This window comes from Leptonychotes weddellii, chromosome 10 (genome assembly GCF_054177405.1).
Source record: "Leptonychotes weddellii isolate Sample4059 chromosome 10, ASM5417740v2, whole genome shotgun sequence".
NCBI lineage: Eukaryota > Metazoa > Chordata > Mammalia > Carnivora > Phocidae > Leptonychotes > Leptonychotes weddellii.
Window position 1 is genome coordinate 24,253,298 of NC_138378.1, and position 22,139 is coordinate 24,275,436.

At 45.5% G+C, this 22,139-nt stretch overlaps 2 protein-coding genes across 7 annotated transcripts in view; one reads left to right on the plus strand and one right to left on the minus strand.

The window, feature by feature from the left end:
* The window catches only part of BCL2L1 (BCL2 like 1), a 67,989-nt gene extending 59,330 nt beyond the window's left edge, over positions 1–8,659 (minus strand). Inside the window, exons 1-2 of one of the 2 annotated variants that reach the window (XM_081833058.1) lie at positions 7,717–8,659; positions 6,733–7,408 (exon numbers count right to left, since the gene is read on the minus strand). In XM_081833058.1, the coding sequence (XP_081689184.1) occupies positions 6,733–7,296 (564 nt within the window). In that variant the 5' untranslated portion in view covers positions 7,297–7,408; positions 7,717–8,659. The remainder of the gene's footprint in view (positions 1–6,732; positions 7,409–7,716) is intronic. The other variant, XM_006727519.3, reaches the window with a different exon arrangement.
* Positions 8,660–21,020: 12,361 nt separating this feature from the next.
* TPX2 (TPX2 microtubule nucleation factor) overlaps positions 21,021–22,139 on the plus strand; it is a 56,892-nt gene continuing 55,773 nt past the window's right edge. For 2 of the 5 annotated variants that reach the window (XM_081833037.1, XM_081833041.1), the window contains exon 1: positions 21,046–21,126. The gene's annotated coding sequence lies outside the window, so the exon portion shown is untranslated. The other 3 variants (XM_081833038.1, XM_081833040.1, XM_081833039.1) reach the window with 2 other exon arrangements.

Genomic DNA, 22,139 nt, shown 5'->3' on the forward strand with positions numbered 1-22,139 from the left:
CCTCCTGCTCACCTCCCTGGGTGGCTATACGCATAAAAAGGCATGGTGGATAGGAAAGCGCTTTCTGAGCTGTAAGTGCTACATAAATGTGGTTTATTATTATTATTATTGAGGGGTCAGTGAGAAACTACGCTACACTGACATTGGGATTACTTAATTTTTGCAGTTAAAGTGTTGTAGCTATTGATAGAAAAGAGCCATCCTCAAATGTAACTACTGTGAAATAGGGCCTTACTAGAGGAACTGGCCACAAGGCTTAACGCCAGTGACAAGCAGATTCATAGACTACCAACTTCAATCCTCCATCCTACAGATACGGTGGAAACTAGAGCCTGGGGGTGAAGTGAGCTGGCTAAGGCAAGACAGTGAGTCTGAGCAGACTGACAGCACAACAGGGATCCTGACTCTAAGCCCAGTGCCTGTACCACCATGATACAGGAACACCAAGAGCTGCTGCCAGGACAGAACACTGCTAGGACCTGTCTGCCTAGAGCATGTGTTGGAGGGGCATGCAGGCCAAAAAAGGAGAATGGGGGGCGCCTGGGTGGCTCAGCCGCTAAGCGTCTGCCTTCGGCTCAGGGTCATGGTCCCAGGGTCCTGGGATCGAGCCCCGCGTCGGGCTCCCTGCTCTGCGGGAAGCCTGCTTCTCCCTCTCACACTCCCCCTGTTTGTGTTCCTTCTCTCTCTGTATCTCTCTCTGTCAAATAAATAAATACAATCTTAAAAAAAAAAAAAAAAAAAAGGAGAATGGATGCTAATGAGTTTCTGACGTGAGTTCTGTGGTGAAGATGATTAAGAATTATGATACCAACACGTGCCAGGCTCTACCCATCTCAGGCAGGCCTCTTTAGGTCTTTGCCATGACCTGATGAAGCAGGTATTATTTGCCCCAAGGTTCAGAGAATTCAAGGAGCTTGCCCAAGGTCACACAGCTAGATGTGGGTGAGCTGGGACCTAGGCCCAGAGAAGCTGCAGTTACTCAGACCGAAATATTCCTATAATGGAGGGGGGACCATTCTGGATACCACATTTGAAGAGAACTATCCCTGAAGAACAACTAGCTTATTTAGCCTTGATTTCATGACCTCCAAGTGGCTAGAAAAGGCGGCTTCCGTCAGTACACCAAGTGTAAACCTGGCCATATTCTCTAGTCATTTCTCACTACTTCCACCTCAGCCTACTGATCCAAACCACTCTTCTTTCTCACTGGGCAGTTGCACCAGCTCGTCACTGGTTCCTCCTGGCTGCCGCCCTTGCTGAATTCAGATCACTTCACCCCTGCTGCAAACTCTCTCCTGGCTTCTCTCGCATTCATCCACAGCCAAGTCCTCAGCATGGACTGTAATGCGCTGTGTGATCTGGTCTTTGGCCACCTCTCTCCCCTCTCAATCCCAACCACTTTCCCTCTTGCTATTTCTTCTCTAGCCACATTCTTCAGGTCTTGGCTCAAACACTACCTTTTGGTGATGCCCTCCCTAACCTCTCTTAAAACTGCAGCCCCACCTCCCTTGCGAGGCATGCCCTTGACCTGCTTTATTTTCTTCATAGTGCTTACTATCACCTGATATGTTTTATATATGTACTTACATGCTTATTGTCTGTTTCTCCCCACTGGAATGTGAGCTTCATGAGGACAGAAACTTAATTTAAGGCAGTAGTACCCCTAATACCTAGGACAGCCTGGACATAGAAGCTCAATAAATATCATTTGAATCAATGACTGAATGATCACGTCAGTGAAAATTCCCATTACTATTATTCTGGTTTGATAACTACCTGTTTCTTCAGAAATTTGCTGGGCATCTCTCTCATTAGATACCTGCTATGCCCAAGACCTCTGTTCAGTGCTGAGGAAACAAGTGTGGACAAGATGTGGACTCCAGGGGCACCTAGGTGGCTCAGTTGGTTGGGTGTCTGCCTTCGGCTCAGGTCATGATCCCAGGGTCCTGGGATCGAGCCCCATGTCAGGCTCTCTGCTTGGCGGGGAGTCTGCTTCTCCCTCCCCCTCTGCTGCTCCCCCTGCTTGTGCTCTGTCAGATAAATAAATAAAACCTTTAAAAAAAAAAAAAAAGATGTGGACTCCACCTTCAGGAAACTCCTAAATCTGGTAGAGATATAATAGTGTGAGAAATGTCTTCTTTACACTAAGTTCATGCTACCACTGTTATTTTCCTCTCATTTATCCAAGTTCTGTTGGGTACTCTACCAATAAAAAAGGTGTAGCCCCTCTTCCTCCAGATATTTGAAACTGGTGATCATGTTCTCTTGAGTTTTCTCTTCCCCAGGCTAAACAAAAAGACCCAGTGGATTGTCTGACTCAGGTCTGCCAACTGGGAATGGGGAAAACAGACTGTTGGCTGGAGGGACAGAAGAGAAGCTGCTCCAGGAGCAGAGTGACTCCTTCAAAGAAAAGAGAGGGAGTCCCTAGGGAGGACTCTGTGCAATTAGGTTGGGGGTAGGGACAGGGCCCTGCTAATTAAGGAAGCAGATTATACTTCTGTCAAAGAGGAGCTCACTGAGAATACCCCTAAATCTATCCATGCCAAACCTAGACAAGACCATAGTTGCTGAAAGAAAGCCCCATGATGGAAGACTGAGGACACTGGAAAATGCTGAAGCCTATTGGTGTGAGGACAGATACCTGCTGGGGAAAGGACAGGTGACAACCGCTGCTTCCTGCAACCCAAACAAATCTGGTGACTAACCACACAGAAGTCAAGAAAACCCTCTGGGCTCTGTTTGGACCCCCTGAAAAAACACCTGGGTAATTTTTTACCAGAAGCTAAAGGGCTCTATGGGGCCTCTGGGGAAATTAGTCCCAGGAAGTCTGGAAAATCCTGTGATAGTGACAGGGTTTCAAGAGCAACCTCAAATGTACATCCAGAAGAAGTGGGTGTTTTGAGGTGGAGTCCCTGAGACATTTCTACCTCACTTTGGGACTTGAATGAGATTACTAAAAATTTCCACATTTGGGGTTTCTAATGGGGTTTCCCCAAGAAAACCGCAGAATTGCCAACAGCTGCTGAGATCTGCAAAGGTCACTGAGGTGCTTCAGCTAGCATATACCCATGCCAAAGAAGCCAGAATAGGCAAGAAGAAACCTATAGAAACTAAAAGACCACAGAACCATGCAGCCTGGGAAAGGCCAAATTATGTTTCCTCTCTCCACACACTGTTCATTGCTCCTGACAATGGTTTTCCATCAAGCTAAGGGGTTTCCCAGGGACTGCGATCCCAAAATGGCTTGACCACCTAAAATTGTCCTCACCCTAAAACTGTCCACATTCCCATTGGAAAACCCCCAAAACACTCTGTCCCTACAGAGAAGGTCATATCATATTCCATTCTAGATGAATATCTCAGGAGCTTTGTTTCTTGAGAACTCTGGGGCCAAAGTTCAGTTTTCTGAGGCAGATGGTCCACTCATTAAAAGAAGTGCTTCCACCCTACAATTAAGGCCCAGGAAGGGCTTTTGTTCTAGATTCTTTACTAGAGTCAAGCTATGGCAGGTGGCTGTCATTATTCTACTTTACAGGTAGGAGAGATGGATGGACAAGAGAGACAAACAGGTTGAGCATCTTGCCAGGTGACTCCAGGCAGGCAGTGGTGTGGCTACATGTGGAATTCCAGTCCTTGGAAATCACCCACAATTAAGTAGATATATCTGAAACAGGCCACCTTCTCCCCCCACACACACGATTCTTACCTACTGGCAGGGCCTGAGAGGGTTTAACAGCGAAAGAATTAACAAAAAGGCCGCTCTGGGCAAAACCCTGATGCCTACTTGAGTTTTACCAATGCCAGAATCTGAGGCTACTACACACGTGCCTTTGGGAACCTGCTACCGTCAACAAAGACGCTCTTCTACCTGAGGCTTCCTGAGCAATGTCACGGACCAGAGTGAGCACCTCCACGGGCATGTTTTGTTTGACCCAACAGCATTTCTGCCCTTCTGTGCCAGGCTGTCTGGGTCACTTTATGACTCCTAAGACAACCTGATGCGGATGGAAAAGACTGTAGGCTTCAGGCTGAGGCTGACCTAGGTGTAAATTCTCACTCAGTCACTTAACTGGCTGAGGGATATCTGGAACCAGTCATTGAGCTATCAGGAGCTTCACATGTAAACTGGGAATAAACCCACCTACCTTGAAAAGTTATTGTGTGGGATATATGAGATAGCATGTCATTTCCACGAGGGAAGGTATCATGTGTGGCTTACTGTCAGCACAGTGCCTGCCTCATAGTAGATGCTCAGTAAATTTTGGTTGCATAAGTAGAAGACCCAACACAATGCCTCATACATAGGATGTACTCTATAAAGGCTCATTTCCTTCCCCTTTTCTGCAGGGATGCTAAATTTAGAGCATATCCCAGGGTGGTAATGGCCCATAAGTCCTACACTCGTGGATCCGCCACAGCCTCCAGGAAGGTTTTGAGATGCCACTGTAGTGGCCAATCTGCGCAGCTCAAACAGGATGGTACTTGACAGGGAAGTGTTTGGGTAGCTTCTATCCAAAGGATCTCTTAACTCAAATGTTCTTTACCTCCTGGCCTCAGGGAGCACGTATGCCCAGAAACGGTGCTGACATAACTGGCTTCTGCACACATCCCCTCTGTTCACCAGGAGGAAGTAACATATGGTATGTTGTCTAACGGGCTCTGAAAATTCTTGGGCAAAAAGACAGAAGATGGAATTTCAATCCAGGGGTGATCTAATGAACTTGCCCTGTGTTGCCGTGTCTAAAACCTCTTTCTGTATACAATATTGGGCGACTGGCAATTCTCTGATCCTGGTAGCCCTCTGCAGAGGCTGGCCGACAGAACAGGCACCTCTCCCAGACTGCCTTTTGTTAATAGCTGGCAACAATCCACCTGGTATTAGCACCCCTGGCCAAAGACAATAGTCAGGCAAGGTGGGCACAAGGCCCACGTCTCTACTAGGAGATGCCTCGGAGGCTGCGTCTAAAGTGCTGGAATCCTGTCCCTCCTGTAATCAGCTGAACAAATATTTGCCCCCAAAGAGAATCAAAGCAGGAGGGAACAGGCGAGGTCATCACACAAACCAACAGGAACTATGTAATCATTTATCCCCCCAGGGAGTTCATTTACAGAATGGCTTTCAAGTCTGGTCAGCCTTAGCTCAGAGAGCTCTCCACTTTTACCTCCCCCCGACCCCACCCCAGTCATCTGACCTCTATTGACTTGACCCCTTTGTATTTTACAAGAACTGGCAGCAGGAGAGTTAATGAAGTTGCAAAGAAATGGGAAATAAGACAGGGGGAAGGGCAAACTAGGCGGTCTCTGGCTCAGAGGTAAACTGAAGTGCCACGCCCTAGGCCCAGCCTATGGATAATTTGCATTCTTGACATTCCTGAGTCCATGCTGCAAGGCCCCTTCCACCTCAGCTCCTTCAATAGATGACTTATTTTCCACGGCCTGCTCAATTTTGGGGGTATTCTGAGGGGACCGAATACCTCTCATAAGCCCTGCATCTCCCCTAGGCAGGGAGATAAGCAAGGAAATTAGGACTGAGTTTGCTGCACAAGAGCAAACATTGCCTACAATGACCAATGGTAAGAACCTCTCACCACTATCTGCTCCGAAGTTGGTGATGGGCAAGAGAATTCTCCCTTCCTAGGAAAGGAATGAGGGCACGACTCCTTCGTCTGGAACCAAAAACAACTACTACAGGGACTTGCTGGTGCCAGTCACTGCTCACATTAGCTCCAAGATTTACAATATTCTGCAAGGCCAAGAGGGCTTGCCACCTTTTTTTAGTGGAAGAGACTGAGACTCAAGGTAAACTGGCCTGTCCAAGGTCACACAGCTGGGTGAGTGACAGGGCTGGCACTCACACCTATGTCAGTTTGTTTCCGAAGTCTGTCACTGAATCTCTATATCCCAAAGAGCCCCAGAGACCAGGTTCTTGCTTTACCATCCAACAGTGCTCCGTGAAGAGGCCCTAGGACCCCGGCTGGAAAGCAACAGGCAGAACAGCTGGAGCTCCCCAACCGACCCCAGGCAGTGAGGTGCAAAGTCCCCAGGCTTAATGCGTGACACAGCAAGAGCTCCACAAACAGGCCAGCCATGCAGAAAGTTGCACACTTCAGAGCAAATGAATAGAGGGGTGCAGCACAAACAACCGGCCCAGTGGCATAGCTTACACTGCCCTAAAAATCTGACAATCCTTAGCCATCTAGGCCAGTGGGAACTTCTGCCTGGCCGTGCCCTGTTCTGAGAGGAGAGGAACATGTATGCAAACTCTGAAATAAAGGGAACTTGATTTGTGGGAGGGAAGCCCAGGACAAGACTGACATCCCTAGGGGGTAAGAATGGAGGGGCTCGGAGGCATTACACCCATCAGCCCTTACAGTGGTGAGCCATTTTGTCAGGGTGAGGGGGAACACTGGAATAACTTTCCACTCGCAAAGATTTGGGGCCAAATAAACACACAGGCTATGTTTTCCTCTGCTGAGAAACTGGAACACAAGTATGAAAGAGTAGGGTCATGAGGGTGACCAGAATGAAAGATGCCTGGTCCCTCAAGAACTAGGTCATCTGTATTTGAGAACAGTTAACCTCTTGTGGTGCAATGAGGCCAGTCACATCTCCTTAACAAACAGTCTCCAATAACCACCCAGCACAACGGAAAGAGATACGGGGGAGAGGCTGTTAGACATCTCTCTGACTGGAGGCCAAGGGAAAGGTACATACAAGGGGCGTGGTCCTTACCCAGCCGCCGTTCTCCTGGATCCAAGGCTCTAGGTGGTCGTTCAGGTAAGTGGCCATCCAAGTTGCGATCCGACTCACCAATACCTGCATCTCCTTGTCTACGCTCTCCACGCACAGTGCCCCACCGAAGGAGAAAAAGGCCACAATGCGACCCCAGTTCACCCCATCCCGGAAGAGTTCGTTCACTACCTGCTCAAAGCTCTGATATGCTGTCCCTGGGGTGATGTGAAGCTGGGATGTCAGGTCGCTGAATGCCCGCCGGTACCTCAGTTCAAACTCATCCCCGGCCTCCCTCAGAGCTTGCTTCACCGCTGCCATGGGGATCACCTCCCGGGCTTCCAAGCTGCTGCTGTGGCCAGTGGCTCCATTCACCGCAGGGCTGTCCGCCAAGTGCCAGGATGGGTTGCCATTGATGGCACTGGGGGTCTCCATCTCTGATTCAGTACCTTCTGGGGCCTCAGTTCTGTTCTCTTCCACATCACTAAACTGACTCCAGCTGTATCCTTTCTGGGAAAGCTTGTAGGAGAGAAAGTCAACCACCAGCTCCCGGTTGCTCTGAGACATCTTTATAATAGGGATGGGCTCGACCAGTCCATTGTCCAAAACACCTGCTCACTCACTGAGTCTGGTCTCTGCTTGGTGGTTCTCTTCTGAGATCCAAAGCCAAGATAGGGTTCTGATGGGAGAGAAAGAGCTTCAGGAAAAAAAAAATTAATATGCATGCCATTTACCCTACAATATCCCATTCCCCCTCGAGGTACCAGAACTGGTTTCTTTGTGGCTCTTAGGTAAGGTCTGGGTCTAGCTTCCAAAAGACTTCAATGAAGTCAAATTGAAAGCACCCGTGGGCTCTTTCTGAATCACCACACCGGCTTTTTTTTTTTTTTTTTTTTTTTTTACCCCAGCCACCCCCTTTTCTCCGAAATGCCTTCCTCAGAAAGTCACCCCCACGGGCAGTCTGCCCCCCACCCCCACACCACCTACATTCAAATCCGTCTCAGGCAACCGCAGGCAGGTGCAACCCCGGGAAGATCTTTTGTAACATAGGTCGGGAGAAGAGGTGGCAGCCGGGATGCCGGCAACTCAGCCGGCCTCACGGCGGCTGGCAAAAAAAGGAGCTCCGGCTGGAGGGATCATGCGACCCGGCAGGCTGGGAGCGCAGAAGGCGACACAGGAATTACGAAGCTCAGGAACCGGCCCCCTCGCTTGCTTCCTCCTCCATCGCCCGGATCGAGGGCGGCCACTCGGCAGCGGCCTCCTGCCACCCGGGAGCCCAGCCCCCTCGCTCTTGCACGCCCCTTGGCTCTCCGCCTCCTACTGGGAGCCAGGAGAACTCTCCCGGAGGTGGCTGGTGTGGGGTTTAGGGTTTTGTTGTTGTTGTTGTTTCTATTTAAGTACCAGCTCAGGGTAAGGCTTCCGAAATCCTGCAGGGACTTCTCAATGGGGCTCAAGGTTTCGAGAAGGGACAGAGGGAGGGGGAAACTGCCTCGGATCTGCGGTCTGACTTCGGAAAGGCCATCCCCGGGCCTTTCCGGGAGGCTGACGACCGGGGACCCCCCAGAAACACCGCTGATTTTCTCTGAATTCCCCAAAGGCCCTGGACGTGGCGGCGGTGGGGGGGGATTGCCGGGTCCTCCATTCCCCGCACGGACACAATGGCCGCCGGCGCCCTGCACAAAGACGGGGTGAGGGTGAGGCGCCGGGCCTCTCCTCGGGTCAGGGAGAGGGACTGAGGCCTGCTCGAGCCTCCCCCCACCACAACAGCTAAGACCACGTTTTCCTGAGGACAGGTCCAAGGCAGCTTCCTGGCGCCCCCGGGAGGGCTTAGGGGCCGGGGGCTGCACCTCTCCCGAGCCCTGGGCGGGTGGGCTGCGGCCTGGCGGCTTCTCCCGCACGCTAGGCCGGGTACCCGCCGGGCCACCGCCCCGTTGCCAGGCAACAGCTCTCCCTCAGGGGCGCCCCCTAGTCCTTTCAGGGAGGAGGGGTCTCGCCCTCGGCGGCCCGCCCCAGCGTAACCAATCAGCGAGCCCAGTCGGCACAGAAGCGGGACGGCGAGGGCTCCCATTGGGCGCAGCGCCTGCCACGCACAGGGGAGGCGGCGCTCTCACCTGCGAGCCCCGCGAGCCGTGGGGGGCCACATCCCCCCTTCATCGGCCAGGTCGTTTCCAGACGCGAGGGCTCTTCGTGGCCAAGTTCCGCGCCGCGGACCCGGGCCGGCCTACCTGGCTGACGATTCGCGCTGTCTCTTCCGAACGAGCCGGCCTCAGTTTCCCCTGAAGAGACCGGGGGAACTTGCAAGCTCAGTCACTTCCGGTGCCGCGGCAGCGCGCGCGAGCCCGAGACGCAAAGGGAGTGCGCGCCTTGAGGACTGGCGTCAAGACCTGGGAGAGAGCGCCCCCTTGCGGCAGATCTGGGGAATCTGGAGACGCAAAAAAAAAATCAACGTTTATATTCATATTTCAATGAGTTCGTTCATTTAGTCAGTTTCATCCATCTGCGAGGTTATATATCTAAAAAGCGTCGCGCTGTAGCTAAGAACCTTGTGTCTTGGATTCCAACTCTGTCAGTTGGGCAAGTTCTTCAACCGCTCCGTGCCTCAATTTCCTTAACTGTAAAATATGTAAAAAACCAATCTCCCCCACTGAGTTATTGTGAGAATTGAAAGAGTTGTTATTTATATCTGTAGCACAGTGTGTGGTCCGTAGTATGTGTTGCATAAATTTATTCAACAAATGTTTATTATTTGGGTTGCTGAAGATAGAAACAAGACAAGACATGGCCCCTGCTTTCATGGAGACAAACCCCTGAGCTGGAGAGAGACAGTAAACAACTAAGAAAATACACAAACAAGGTAATTTCAAATAGTGACTAGTGCTATGAAAGAAGTGAATCAGGGTATTGTCATAAAGAGAGTGAAGGGAGGTACTTATTTAGCCTGGGTGGTCAGGGATGTAAACCCTGCCCTGCCTGCCCAGTGAGTGAGAGGCATTTATTCAACAAATTGTTTATGTAGGGTGGCCAGGGATGGCCTCTTTGAAGAGATGACACAGAACGCAAGACTTGAAATACAAGAAAATGCTGGGGCACATGGGTGGCTCAGTCATTAAGCATCTGCCTTCGGCTCAAGTCATGATCCCAGGGTCCTGGGATGGAGCCCAGCATCAGGTTCCCTGCTCAGCCGGAAGCCTGCTTCTCCCTCTCCCACTCCCCCTGCTTGTGTTCCCTCTCTCGCTGTGTCTCTCTCTGTCAAATAAATAAATAAAATCTTAAAAATATATATATATAAGAAAATGCTGACCCACGGTAAAAACCTAGAGAACAGCAACTTGGGAAGAGGGAACAGCTTATGCAGAATGTCCTGAGGCAGGAAGATCTTGGAATGTTCCAGAAACTGAAGGAGAAGCAAGTTGACTGGAAGGTAGTGAGGGAGAGGAAATGTGGCATGGGAGGAGGTTGGAAAGTTGACCATGGAAGTGAGTTAGACTTGATCCTAAACATTGAAAGGTGTTTTATGTTAATTTAATTGATTAAAAATAGGTATCCAGGAACACCAAATTTTAAAAATATGCAAAGAGCATAGAATGAAAAAGTTAAGTCCTCTTCCTACCCCTGCTTTCCAATCCACGGGTCCCCCCACAGCGATCATCACTTTCTTCTGAGGTCTTTCCGAGATGGTCGCTGTAGTCACAGGCAAATGACTTGTACACATTTTTTTACACAAATGATAGCTTGCTATAAACACTTCTACATCTTGCTCTTATGATTGAGCTCCACATTTTCGATCTGCCTCAGTTTTTAAAATTAATACAGAGCTTTATAAAGACATGCCATAATTTACTTGCCTAATCTATTTGCGAACACTTAGTTTCCATTCCTTTCCTATTACAAATAGTGCTAGAACTTGTCCATTTGTTATTTTGCATACGTGGGAGTTTATCTGTTAGGTAAATTCCTGGAAGTGGAATATCAGTAAATGAGTATATGAACTTGTTTTTGTTTTGTTTTAATGGATATTGGCAAAGTACTCTCCATAGGTTGTACCAGTTTGCCCTCCAATCAATAAGAGAGTGCCTCTTTCCTTACATCCTGAACTGCAGTGTGTTATCAAACCTTATTTTCCTTGCCAGTCAGAAAGATAAAAACCAACAGGCACTTTTATTTTTCATTTCTTTTTTTTTATTAAAGATTGTATTTATTTATTTGACAGAGAGAGAGACAGCGAGAGAGGGAACACAAGCAGGGGGAGTGGGAGAGGGAGAAGCAGGCTTCCCGCCAAGCAGGACCCTGGGATCATGACCCTAGCAGGGAAGGCAGACACTTAACGACTGAGTCACCCAGGCACCCCTCATTTCTTTTTATTAAGAGAGAAGTTGAGCAATTTTTCATATTTATGAGCCTTTTTGGGGGGGGGGTTCTGGTGAATTCTCTGTTCACTTCATTTGCCCTTTTTTCAGTTGGTCTTTCCATTCAGCTTTTCCTTGTTGATTTATAGGAATTTTTATCCTTTTTTTCTACACCTAAGATGTAAAGATTTTTCCAGTTTATTATTTATTACCATGGACAAACTTTTATTTTGTATGTATCTCAATTTATCAGTCTTTTCCTTTGTGGTTTCCAGGTTCTATGTCATTCTTAGGAAAACCTCCAATTCAATATTAGAAAACAAATTCTCTACTTTCTTCTAGTTTTTACATGGCTTCATATTTTACATTTCAATCTTGTGCCATCATAAAGTCACTTTGGTGTGAGGCAGGAATCCACAATTTTTTCCCAAATAATCACCTAGTTATCCCAATAATTTCATCTTTTCCCAACTCATTTGAAATGTCTCTATTATCATAATCTTCATTCCCAAGTGTACTGGGGCCAATTTCTGAACTTTCTATTATGTTCCACGGAAGTTTTTTTTTTTTTTTTTTAAGATTTTATTTATTTATTTGACAGAGAGAGAGAGAGCACAAGCAGGGGGAATGGCAGAGGGAGAGGAAAAAGCAGGATCCCCGCTGAGCAGGAAGCCTGATGTGGGGCTCCATCCCAGGACCCTAGGATCATGACCAGAGCCGAAGGCAGAGGCTTAACCGACTGAGCCACCCAGGTGCCCCCCATGGAAGAGTTTTAAACTGGGGCAGGATGTGATCTGATTTGTGTGAATCTGTGAAACCTCCTGTGTCACAATTATTTCAATGTGAAAATTATCATTATGGAAGTCTATGATGTGCTTTGGGGGCCCAGCAGAGGGCAGATCAGCCCTGCCCAGAGACATGAGCTTTATTGAACTGGTCCTTAAAAGAATAGGATTTTGCCTGGAAGAGAAAGGAGGTAAGGGGCATTTTAGGTGGAGGGCGCTGCCTGAGCAAAGTCATGGAGACCTAACGTGAGAGTCCATGGTGTGATCTAGAAATAAATTGGGATGGCTTAGAGGGGAGTGGTGGTAGCGGAGACTGAACGTAAATGTGCATCTGCATGTGCAGGACACCGCATAGACACCAGAGGAACCAGCCAGGCTTTTTGAAGGGAAAGGACATGAAGAAATTTATATTTTGGAGAGATGGATAGGGTCTTTTGGGAAGGGAATTTTGCAATATTTACCAAAAGCCTTAAACACAGGTCTGGAAAGATCATTGAGAAATGATCTTTGATTGGAATTGAATTTAAGAAGTGAAATGCATCCAAAGATTTATCTACAGAGATGTCTGTGCAAGGTTATTTATAACATAGGAAAGAAAATTAAAAATTAAGAAGGTCAATAAATAAGGTGATGGTTTACATGGGTTAAATTTCCACATTAAGGGCGCCTGGGTGGCTCAGTCATTAAGCATCTGCCTTTGGCTCAGGTCGTGATCCCAGGGTCCTGGGATCAAGCTCCGCATCGGGCTCCCTGCTCTGCGGGAAGCCTGCTTCTCCCTCTCCCACTCCCCCTGCTTGTGTTCCTGCTCTCGCTGTGTCTCTGTGTCAAATAAAGAAATAAAAATCTTAAAAAAAAAATTTCCACATTAAAATTGTAATTGAGTAATATTTAATGAAGTGGAAAAATGCTCAAAGCATAACACTTAAAATAAATTGCAAAACTATACTGAGGATTATGATTTATAAAAAATGTACATTACACACAAAGTATAGTAGAAGGAATTCTGCCAGAATGCAAAGAGGTAGTTATTGCTGGGTACTCAAATTATGGGTGATTTTCTTTTCTTTTTTATGCTTTTCTGTGTTATCTAACATGACTATTTTGTTTTAATTGGAAAACACTGTTTTTATATATATATATTTTTTATTATATTTAAAAAAATATTTATTTATTTGACGAGAGAGAGAGACAGCGAGAAAGGGAACACAAGCAGGGGGAGTGGGAGAGGGAGAAGCAGGCTTCCCGCCGAGCAGGGAGCCCGATGCGGGGCTCGATGCGGGGCTCGATCCCAGGACCCTGGGATCATGACCTAAGCCGAAGGCAGACGCTTAACGACTGAGCCACCCAGGTGCCCCTGGAAAACACTGTTTTAAAAAAAAAATTTTAAAGATTGTATTTATTTGAGAGAGCGAGAGCACAAGTAGGGGAGAGGAAGAAGCAGGCTTCCTACTGAGCAGGGAGCCCAACATGGGGCTCAAAACTAGGACCCTGGGATCACAACCTGAGCCAAAGGCAGATACTTAACCGACTGAGCCACCCAGGCGCCCCAGAAAACATTGTTTTAAAAACATGTTTGCTGAGATTTAGATGATGAGGAAATGCTTGTGGTGTAATGTTAAGTGAAAATAAAAGTATACAAAATTAGTTGTGTGACACAATCTCAACTCTAAATACCATGCATAGGAAGAAGGCTAGAAATCATTTTGATAAAGACAAAACAAACGTGGAGAAAATCCTTGCATAGATGCTACAGAGAAACAGAAACAGAGTGGTCAATAAATCTGAAAAGATGCTCAACCTCACTAGTTATCAAGGAAAATGAAAACTAAAACCTCCGTGAGATGCCATTTCACACCCACCAGACTGGGAAAAATGGGAAAATCTGATAAAATCAAGTGTGGTTCAAGAATATGGAATAACTTTGGGAAAAAAATGTATTGTTACCTAGTAGAATTGATGATGCCCATAACCTATGACCCAGCAATTCTATTCTTTGATACATGCTCTAAAATAACTCTTGCACATGTGCAGGTATAAGAATGTTTACAGCAGCAGGGGTGCCTGGCTGACTCAGCTGGAGGAGCATGCAACTCATGATCTCGGGGTGGTGAGTTCTAGCCCCACACTGGGTGTATAGAGATTACTACTAAAAAAAAAAATAAGTAAACTTAAATAAACTTAAAAAAAAAAGAATGTTTATAGCAGCACTACTTGTTTTTTTTTTTAAGATTTTTTTTTATTTATTAGAGAGAGAGCACAAGCAGGGGGAGCAGAGGGAGAGGGAGAAGCAGGCTCCCTCCTGAGCAAGGAGCCTGATGCGGGACTCAATGCCAGGACCCCGGGATCATGACCTGAACTATAGGCAGACACTTAACCCACTGAGCCACCCAGGTGTTCCAATAGCAGCACTACTTGTAATAGCAAAAATTTGGAAACTACTCATGGATCCATTATAGCAAAACATTTAAACAAATAGTAGTATATTTATACATAGTAATATGATACAGTGAGAAAATAAGTGGATTTAGTTACACACAACATAAAAGAATCTTAGAAACATGTTGCATAAAAAAATTGTAAGAGAATAGTGAAGTATGATTCCATGTATATATAGTGTGAAAACAGGAAAAACTAATCTCCATACTGTGTAGGGTTTGTGATAGCCAGTCTCATCCAAGATGGCCCCCAAAGATCCCTCCCTCTTAGTATTCATACCCTTGTATGGTCCCCTCCCACAATATACCAGAGTTGTTCTATGTTACTGATGGCAAATGGCAGAGATGATGGTATGTCACTTCCAAGACTAGGTTATCTCTTTCTCTCTCTCATCACTCACTCTGGGGGTATCCACCTGCCATGTTATGAGTAGCCCTACAGAGAGGCCCATGTGTGGTGAGGAACTGAATGAAACCTCCTGCCAGTAGTCATGTGAAGATACCCCTGCCCCAGCCAAGCCTCCAGATGATTATAGCCAACAGCTTGACTACAACCTCATCTGTGACCCAGAGCCAGAACCACTGTTATTAACCACTGAATTTCTGACCCTCAGAAACTGTATAAAATAATATGTATTTGTAATTTTAAGCTAAGTTTGGGGATAATCTGTTTTGTAGCAATAGATAACCAATACAGGGATATATACCTATGTGGTAAAATTATAAAGAAATGTAAAGGAATAATAAATACAAAATTCAAGATAGCCATTGCACATTAACAGGGGTGGGTTCAGGATGAATTGGGGAAACAAGTAAAATTGAGAGTTTGAAAGATAATGGAAATGTTCTTATTAAATTGAATTATACATATGTATACAGAATTTGTTGCCTTTCTTTCTTTCTTTCTTTCTTTCTTTCTCTTTAAAGATTTTATTTATTTATTTGACAGAGAGAGACACAGAGAGAGAGGGAATACAAGCAGGTAGAAGAGGGAGAAGCAGGCTTCCTGCAGAGCAGGGAGCCCGATGCGGAGCTTGATCCCAGGACCCTGGGATCGTGACCTGAGCCAAAGGCAGATGCTTAATGACTGAGCCACCCAGGCGCCTTGTTGCCTCATTCTTTATACAACCATACGTTTAAATACATATATTTGTATTTTTATCTACTGAATATCTAATACATTTTAAAAAGACTGGAAGGAAATATACTAAAATGCTAATAGTGGAGATGTTGCTTCTTCTAAAGTCTATGTAATAGTTATTTTTTGTTTTTTCTTTATTATTTCCTGTATTTTCTAAGTATTATAAGTAAGAAAGTATTACTTCTTTTTTTTTTTGACAGAGAGAGAGATAGCAAGAGCAGGAACACAAGAAGGGGGAGTGGGAGAGGGGGAAGCAGGCTTCCCACTGAGCAGGGAGCCCGATGTGGGGCTCGATCCCAGGACCCTGGGATCATGACCTGAGCCGAAGGCAGACGCTTAATGACTGAGCCACCCAGGCGCCCAAGAAAGTATTACTTTTAAAGTGAGAAATTAAAAATATATAAACACATATACAAAAATATAAAAATACCTAAATGTGTACATGTATGAATATAGAAATATGAGGGTTTGTATTTTTATGCAAAAATCTCTGAAAGATACATAATCATCTTTTAACACTAATGTTTTTTTAACCGAGGGAGAGGGATTGGCAATGGGGTGTGGTAGGAGGTATAGGGCTTTTTCACTTTTTACTTCATACATGTTTATGAACCCAAATGGACCTGGCTGCAAATCTTAACTCTGCTATCTGACCTTGGGCAGTTCATGTCACCTCTCTTGAGCCTCAGTTTTTTCCACCTGGAAATTGGAAATAATTGCACCTACCTGGCAAAGGTGTTGCAAAGATTAAGTGAAGTCATGAATGTACAGCACCTAACATATACCCTCCATTCTGTCATAGGCATGTATTATTTTTGTAATTTTAAAACATATTTTAATATAAAAGATCTCAAATATTAAAGTACCTGGCTGATGTATCAAGCCAGTGCCCACTGCAAATGCAGAGGATGGGATTTCAAGAGATTCTCTTTCCTACTCCCAAAAGACAAAGGCCCCAATTGGGCCTGGCTAGCACTGATTTTATATGAGCTTAAAAGAAACCCCTGCATCATCACTCACTCTCCATCCCCCCACCCAGGCCCTAGCAAACATTAATCTACTTTCTGTCTCTATGGATTTGCCTCTTCCAGAAATTTCTTATAAATGGAATTATACAATATTTGTCACTTCCAGTCTGGCTTCTTTTATTTGTATAATGTTTCAGGTTCATATATGTTATAGTATGTATCAGTACTTAATTCACTTTACTAAAATATACTATTCCATTGCATGGATTTACCGCCTTTTATGGATGCATTCATCAGTTGGTGGACATTCGGGTTGTTTCCTACGGTCTTTCGTTCTTAATCAGGTTGCTAAGGTCTCTGTAATCCTTCCCCAAAAAGAACTCCACATCAGCCGTGAAGAAAGAGACCAGGAAACACCTGCAGATTTCCCTTTGCTTGGCTGGATGGGAACTATGGAAGACAGAGTGGTGCTCCCTTCTCCAGGGATCCTTTTGATGGCTGTCACCAATGGCTCACACTTGCAACCTTCTCCAGGGGAGTGTTCTTGGATGATTGCAGCCACCCTGCCTGGAGGTGTCTGAGAGTTAGTTGCCACCCAGAGCCAATGGGTGGCTGGTGTCCATTCTCCATGAAGTAGGAGACCTCCACGGAGCTGGAAGGCAAGGACAGATTTTTGGCCTGGTGGCCACTGGTTTAGATGGTGGAGGGACTGACAGACACAGAGTGAAGGAGCAGATGTGGAAGGGGCAAGGGTAGAAGTTGGTTCTTTCTTTCTCTCTCGCTTAAAAAAAATAAGAGTTTGAAGAGCCTGAATAAGTCTCTGATCCACTGGCTCCTTCTCTCCTCTCCTTTGCAGATTTCTCTCCCCTACCAGATTTCCACTATAAAAAACAATAAATTCAAATCACACAAATAATACATGGCTACATTCTTTTCTAAAACCAAGATAAAACTCACATTATCTGTCCTTTCTGTCCACAATCCAGTTTAGTTCCTCCCCTCTGAAGTTCCCACACTTGTCAGTTTGTTGTAAATTTTCCATACCTTCTGTCATATATATATATCTCTGTTTAGGAGAGGCAATGTAGGGCAGTGGTTAAGGGTTTGGCCTCTGGAGCTAGACTTCCTGTGTTCAAATTCTGGCCCCGTCACATACAAACTGTGTGACCTTTGAGAAGTTGTCTACCCTCTCTGAGCCATAATTTCCTTAATCTATTAAGTGGAAATGATGACATGACCTCACAGAGTTATTATTAGGATAAAATAAGTTATTATATGTAAAGCACTTCAAACAGTGCTTGGTATACGGTAAATGCCAGATAAGTGCTAGCTGACACTATTTATACACACCCACAGGAAAAGTGGAGTGTTGTTTTGCATATTTTTAAAAAACATAATGGTTTCAGGGGTGCCTGGCTGGCTCAGTCTGTGGAGCATGCAACTCTTGATCTCGGGGTTATAAGTTCAAGCTTCACAATGGGGATAGAGTTTACCTAAAATAAATTAATTTTAAAAAAACATAATGGTTTCATAATGAATTTATATCAATCAGCAACTTGTTTTCTAACCAAAACCATGTCTCAAAAATACTGTCCCATCAGTCCAGATCAGTTGAACTTTTTTGAACTGAACTGATGCTTAGTATTCCATTCTATAGACAGTTTATTAAAATACCCTCCTACTTACGGACATTTAGGTGGTTTCCAATTTCTCACAACTACAATGCAACCAGCCTACTAATTGATTTCCCTTTTTCCATTCCTGTTCTCCTTCCCTCTGTTTTCAGCACAGCAGCCAGAATTATCCCATTAAAAGCAGAGAGCTAATCAATGCTCAAAACCCTCCCAGGCCTCCTACCTCATTCAGAGTAAAAATCAAAGTCCTCACTATGGCCCAGTCGGTCTGCCAGAATATCTCCTGACATTCTCCTCCTTGTCCAGTTGATTCAGCCACTGACTTGCTAGCTATTTCTTTTTTTTTTTTTAAAGATTTTATTTTTATTTATTTGAGAGAGAGAATGAGAGAGAGAGAGAGAGAGCATGAGAGGGTCAGAGGGAGAAGCAGACTCCCTGCTGAGCAGGGAGCCCAATGCGGGACTCAATCCCGGGACTCCAGGATCATGACCTGAGCTGAAGACAGTCGCTTAACCAACTGAGCCACCCAGACGCCCCATGTTTTCTAAAACATGCCTGCTATGCTCCTACCTTTACACTTGTGGCTCCCGCTGCCTGGAACACTCTTCCTTCAGCTATCTATATGGCTCACTCTTCACCTTCTGGTGGTCTTTGTCCAAACGTCCCTGAACTACCCTACTTAAAATTACAAACCCCCTTCCCACGGATAAGGCCAAAACAGTGATGGCTGAAATTGTGGGTAGAGTGGACGAGATGTGTCTGTGCTTCCTTTCAGCTCTAAAAGGCTGCTTTGGTGATTTCAGACCGCACAGTCATCCATTCATGAAGAATGGGAACTTGAGACTCAGCCTAGAATGTAATCAATGCAGAAGGAATGACAGGAGATGAATCCCTTGGGTCAGGCTTACCCCTTGGAACGACTTGGGAAGTTCTTGCACACGTCCTGGCCTGCAGGCACTGCCTCATTCACTCGCTCACCCACTGGGCACCTTCTGCCTAGTAGGCCCTGGACACGGCACGGCTCTGATGCCCCTGCTCTCCTAATGTAAAGCAAACTATCTTTACCTCCACCCCCACCCGGGCCTGGCTCCTCTGTGGCCCTGCAGGTCCCTAGTGGTTGGGTGATGTGTCTGCTGAAAGTGGGCGGCCACAGTGTAGTCAGACCCTGCCCTTCCTTTGTCTCTGTCCAGCCCCTGCCTTCCTCCTCCCATTGCCATCCACCCCTCGGGGCCTGGAGAGCAAATGGCTTTGCATTTACCACCTCCTAATACACTATATTTATTTACCTTGTTTAGAGTCTGTCTTCTCCGGTAGAATGCCAGGTTCCCAAGGACAGAGATTTTGTCTGTCTTTTCATGATTCTACCCCCACATTTAGTACAGTGACTGACACACGGTAGGTGTTCAATTCATGCTATGGTGACTGTGCCTCTGTGCCTCTATGTGAAAGTAGATGAGTGTGTCTTTTGGAACTAAACCTAGAAATAGCAGACCTAGGTCACAGGGCATACATATTTGACATTTTAATAAATGTTGCTAACTTGCCCTCTAAAGCAGCCAAACCCATTCATTCCCTACCTTGCAAATCCTTGATACCATTGAACTTTTAATTTTTAAACAATATGATAGGTGAAAATGGTACCTTCTTGTTTAAATTTAAATCTAATTTAAATTTCAGTATTGCTAGTTGAGGCCAACTACCTTTGCATGTCTTTTTTTTTAATTTGAATATCTAATTGGCTTTATTAAGTGATTCCTGAATTGGGCAGCATCCCATCTAGCAAGTAGAGGGGAGTCCCCATTTGCATTATTTTTAATGGCCAATTTGTTTCTTCTTCTAAGAACTGCCCATTTCCCCCATTTTTTTCCTATTGAGTTTTTGTCCTTTTCTTACTGATTCATAGACTTTTTTAATTTATACAATTAACTATACTTTAAAAATTACGATAATTTAAAAATATGTTAATGTTCATGAGAGCTAGTATTGCAGTCACCCTCCTTCCCCATTATTTTCCAAAACTCAGATGCCACATCTTGTGCTTTCCTCTTCTATAGAAATTTTAGAATCAACTTGGCAAGTTCCAAGACAAAACCTATTGCGAATTTCATTGGAATTGCTTTGAACTCTTCATATGGAAAATTAACAGCTTTACAATATTGGATCTCCCCATCCACTAATAAAGTATATAATCTCCTTTACTTATTTTTATAGTTATTTAACTAAGTTTTACAGTTTTTAATTTTCAGATAAAGGTCTTAGGCTTATTTTCTTAAACGCTGTAGTTTTTATTACAGTGATCTTTTCCCCCCTTGTAACTGCTATTATTTTCTGACTGATTGTTGATGATGGACAGGACCAGACGTCCTTAATTCAAATTCCACCTCCTCTATTTATTTATTTTAGACAATTCACTCAACTTCTCTGAGCCTTTGTTTTCTCTTCCAAAATACAAGGATGATAAAGCAAGAGTCGTAAATGGAATTGAAAGGGAAGGACCAACCAATCATAAGCCGCGGCTTTAAGCCGGTAATATCAGGGCATGGGCTCAATAAAGACTTGGAAAGACTCCTTCACGGTTGGGAGAATAGCTGAGGGCGAGTCTATGTTGTATGCAGGGGATTGTATTAAAACTCGAATTCCTATGAACATACAAAGCACCATGCACCACTATAGGAAGAATAATAAAAAATTTTCTTTCGTGAAAGTTTTGGGGAGGTCCAGGTGCGCGCCGTTCTGTTACCTGAAACAACTTCTTATCTCTTCAGTTGGTACCACCTCTCCCGAATAATTTGGAGTCGAGCATTCTGGGCTTTGTAGTAACTTCCTTATTAGAGTTGTTTCAAAGGGCACACGCAGTTGCATGAGACTACATTTCCCAGGAGTCTTCCGGGCCGGTTGTTTGCTAGTCCCTCATCCTGACTTCCGGCGTCCTTGCGATCCTCTGGGCCAATCCGGAGGCTAAGGATTGCCGGTTCCCGCACTGTGATTGGTGCATTCGACTAGAGAGCCTGGGTTCAAATTTTCAACGGTACTGAATGAAGTCCCGCGGCGGATCTTCCGGGCGCTCGGTTGTCAGAGCTGAGGCGAGGTGAGCACTGGGGAGAAACGGGGAGCAGCTGGGGCGCGGCCTGCCCTTTCCCTGATTGTTGAACGGCTGGAGGTCGCCCCCAAGCCCGTAGCGCCTCCAAGCGCCTCTTGACACTGGCTTCTGAGGCGGTCGTATTGTGTGGGCGCCGCCCTGGCCAGGCGGAGAGGGAGCCGGGCATCGGACCACCCTTCTCTTGGTGACAGGATTTTCCAGTGAAGTGTGTCCCGACCGAGACTAGCGGGCTGCATCTGGAGGTAGAGGCCGTGGGAAATAGGGGGAAGTAGGGGTTGCTGGAGGCTGTAAGCTAATAACGGTAACTATCATTGTTACCACGCACAGATGAGATAAGCTTTCACTGGACTAAGCACTCTGCGTGCGTTTTCTCACTTAATTATCGCACAAAGCCAATGAAGCAGGTGCTATTCTTAGTCCCACTTTATAGAGGAGGAAACTGAGGCTCACAATCTAAATTTCAAGAAATGGGTGAAACAGCAGCCCCGCCCTCAAGAAGTGTGGCTTTGGTGGAGGAAAACAGATGTGGTCACAGACAACTACATTTACAAAGTATTGTGTAGGATAGAAGGGTAATAGATAAGGTGTGAGAACATAATTGCGGGACTTAAATTCCAATTGGAGTTGTTTTTCTGTTTGGGATTTAAAATTCATCCTGTTTATCCGTATCTGCTTAGCCCTCCCCCTTTGTAACGAATATCTAGGTATTATTGCCTTTCTAATTTTCTGTCCTAGAACATTTATAGATTGAAGAGGAAAGGAAAAGTGTGAACCAGACTATAATATGGTAGGATTGTTTTGTCCCCTTTTTCTTGATGTATGGTTTCTTTGTCTCACATACAGTTTTCTTCTCGTAGTTAAGTACCAAGGGCTTGCCCAATCAGCCCTGCTTAGGACCAGACAGCATTGAGTGCTCTGCTGATTTTGCTCTGAGGTCATCCTTTATGTACTCCTAGGTTCATTCAGCTTTACCTTGTCTTGACATCCTATGGCCTTTCTTT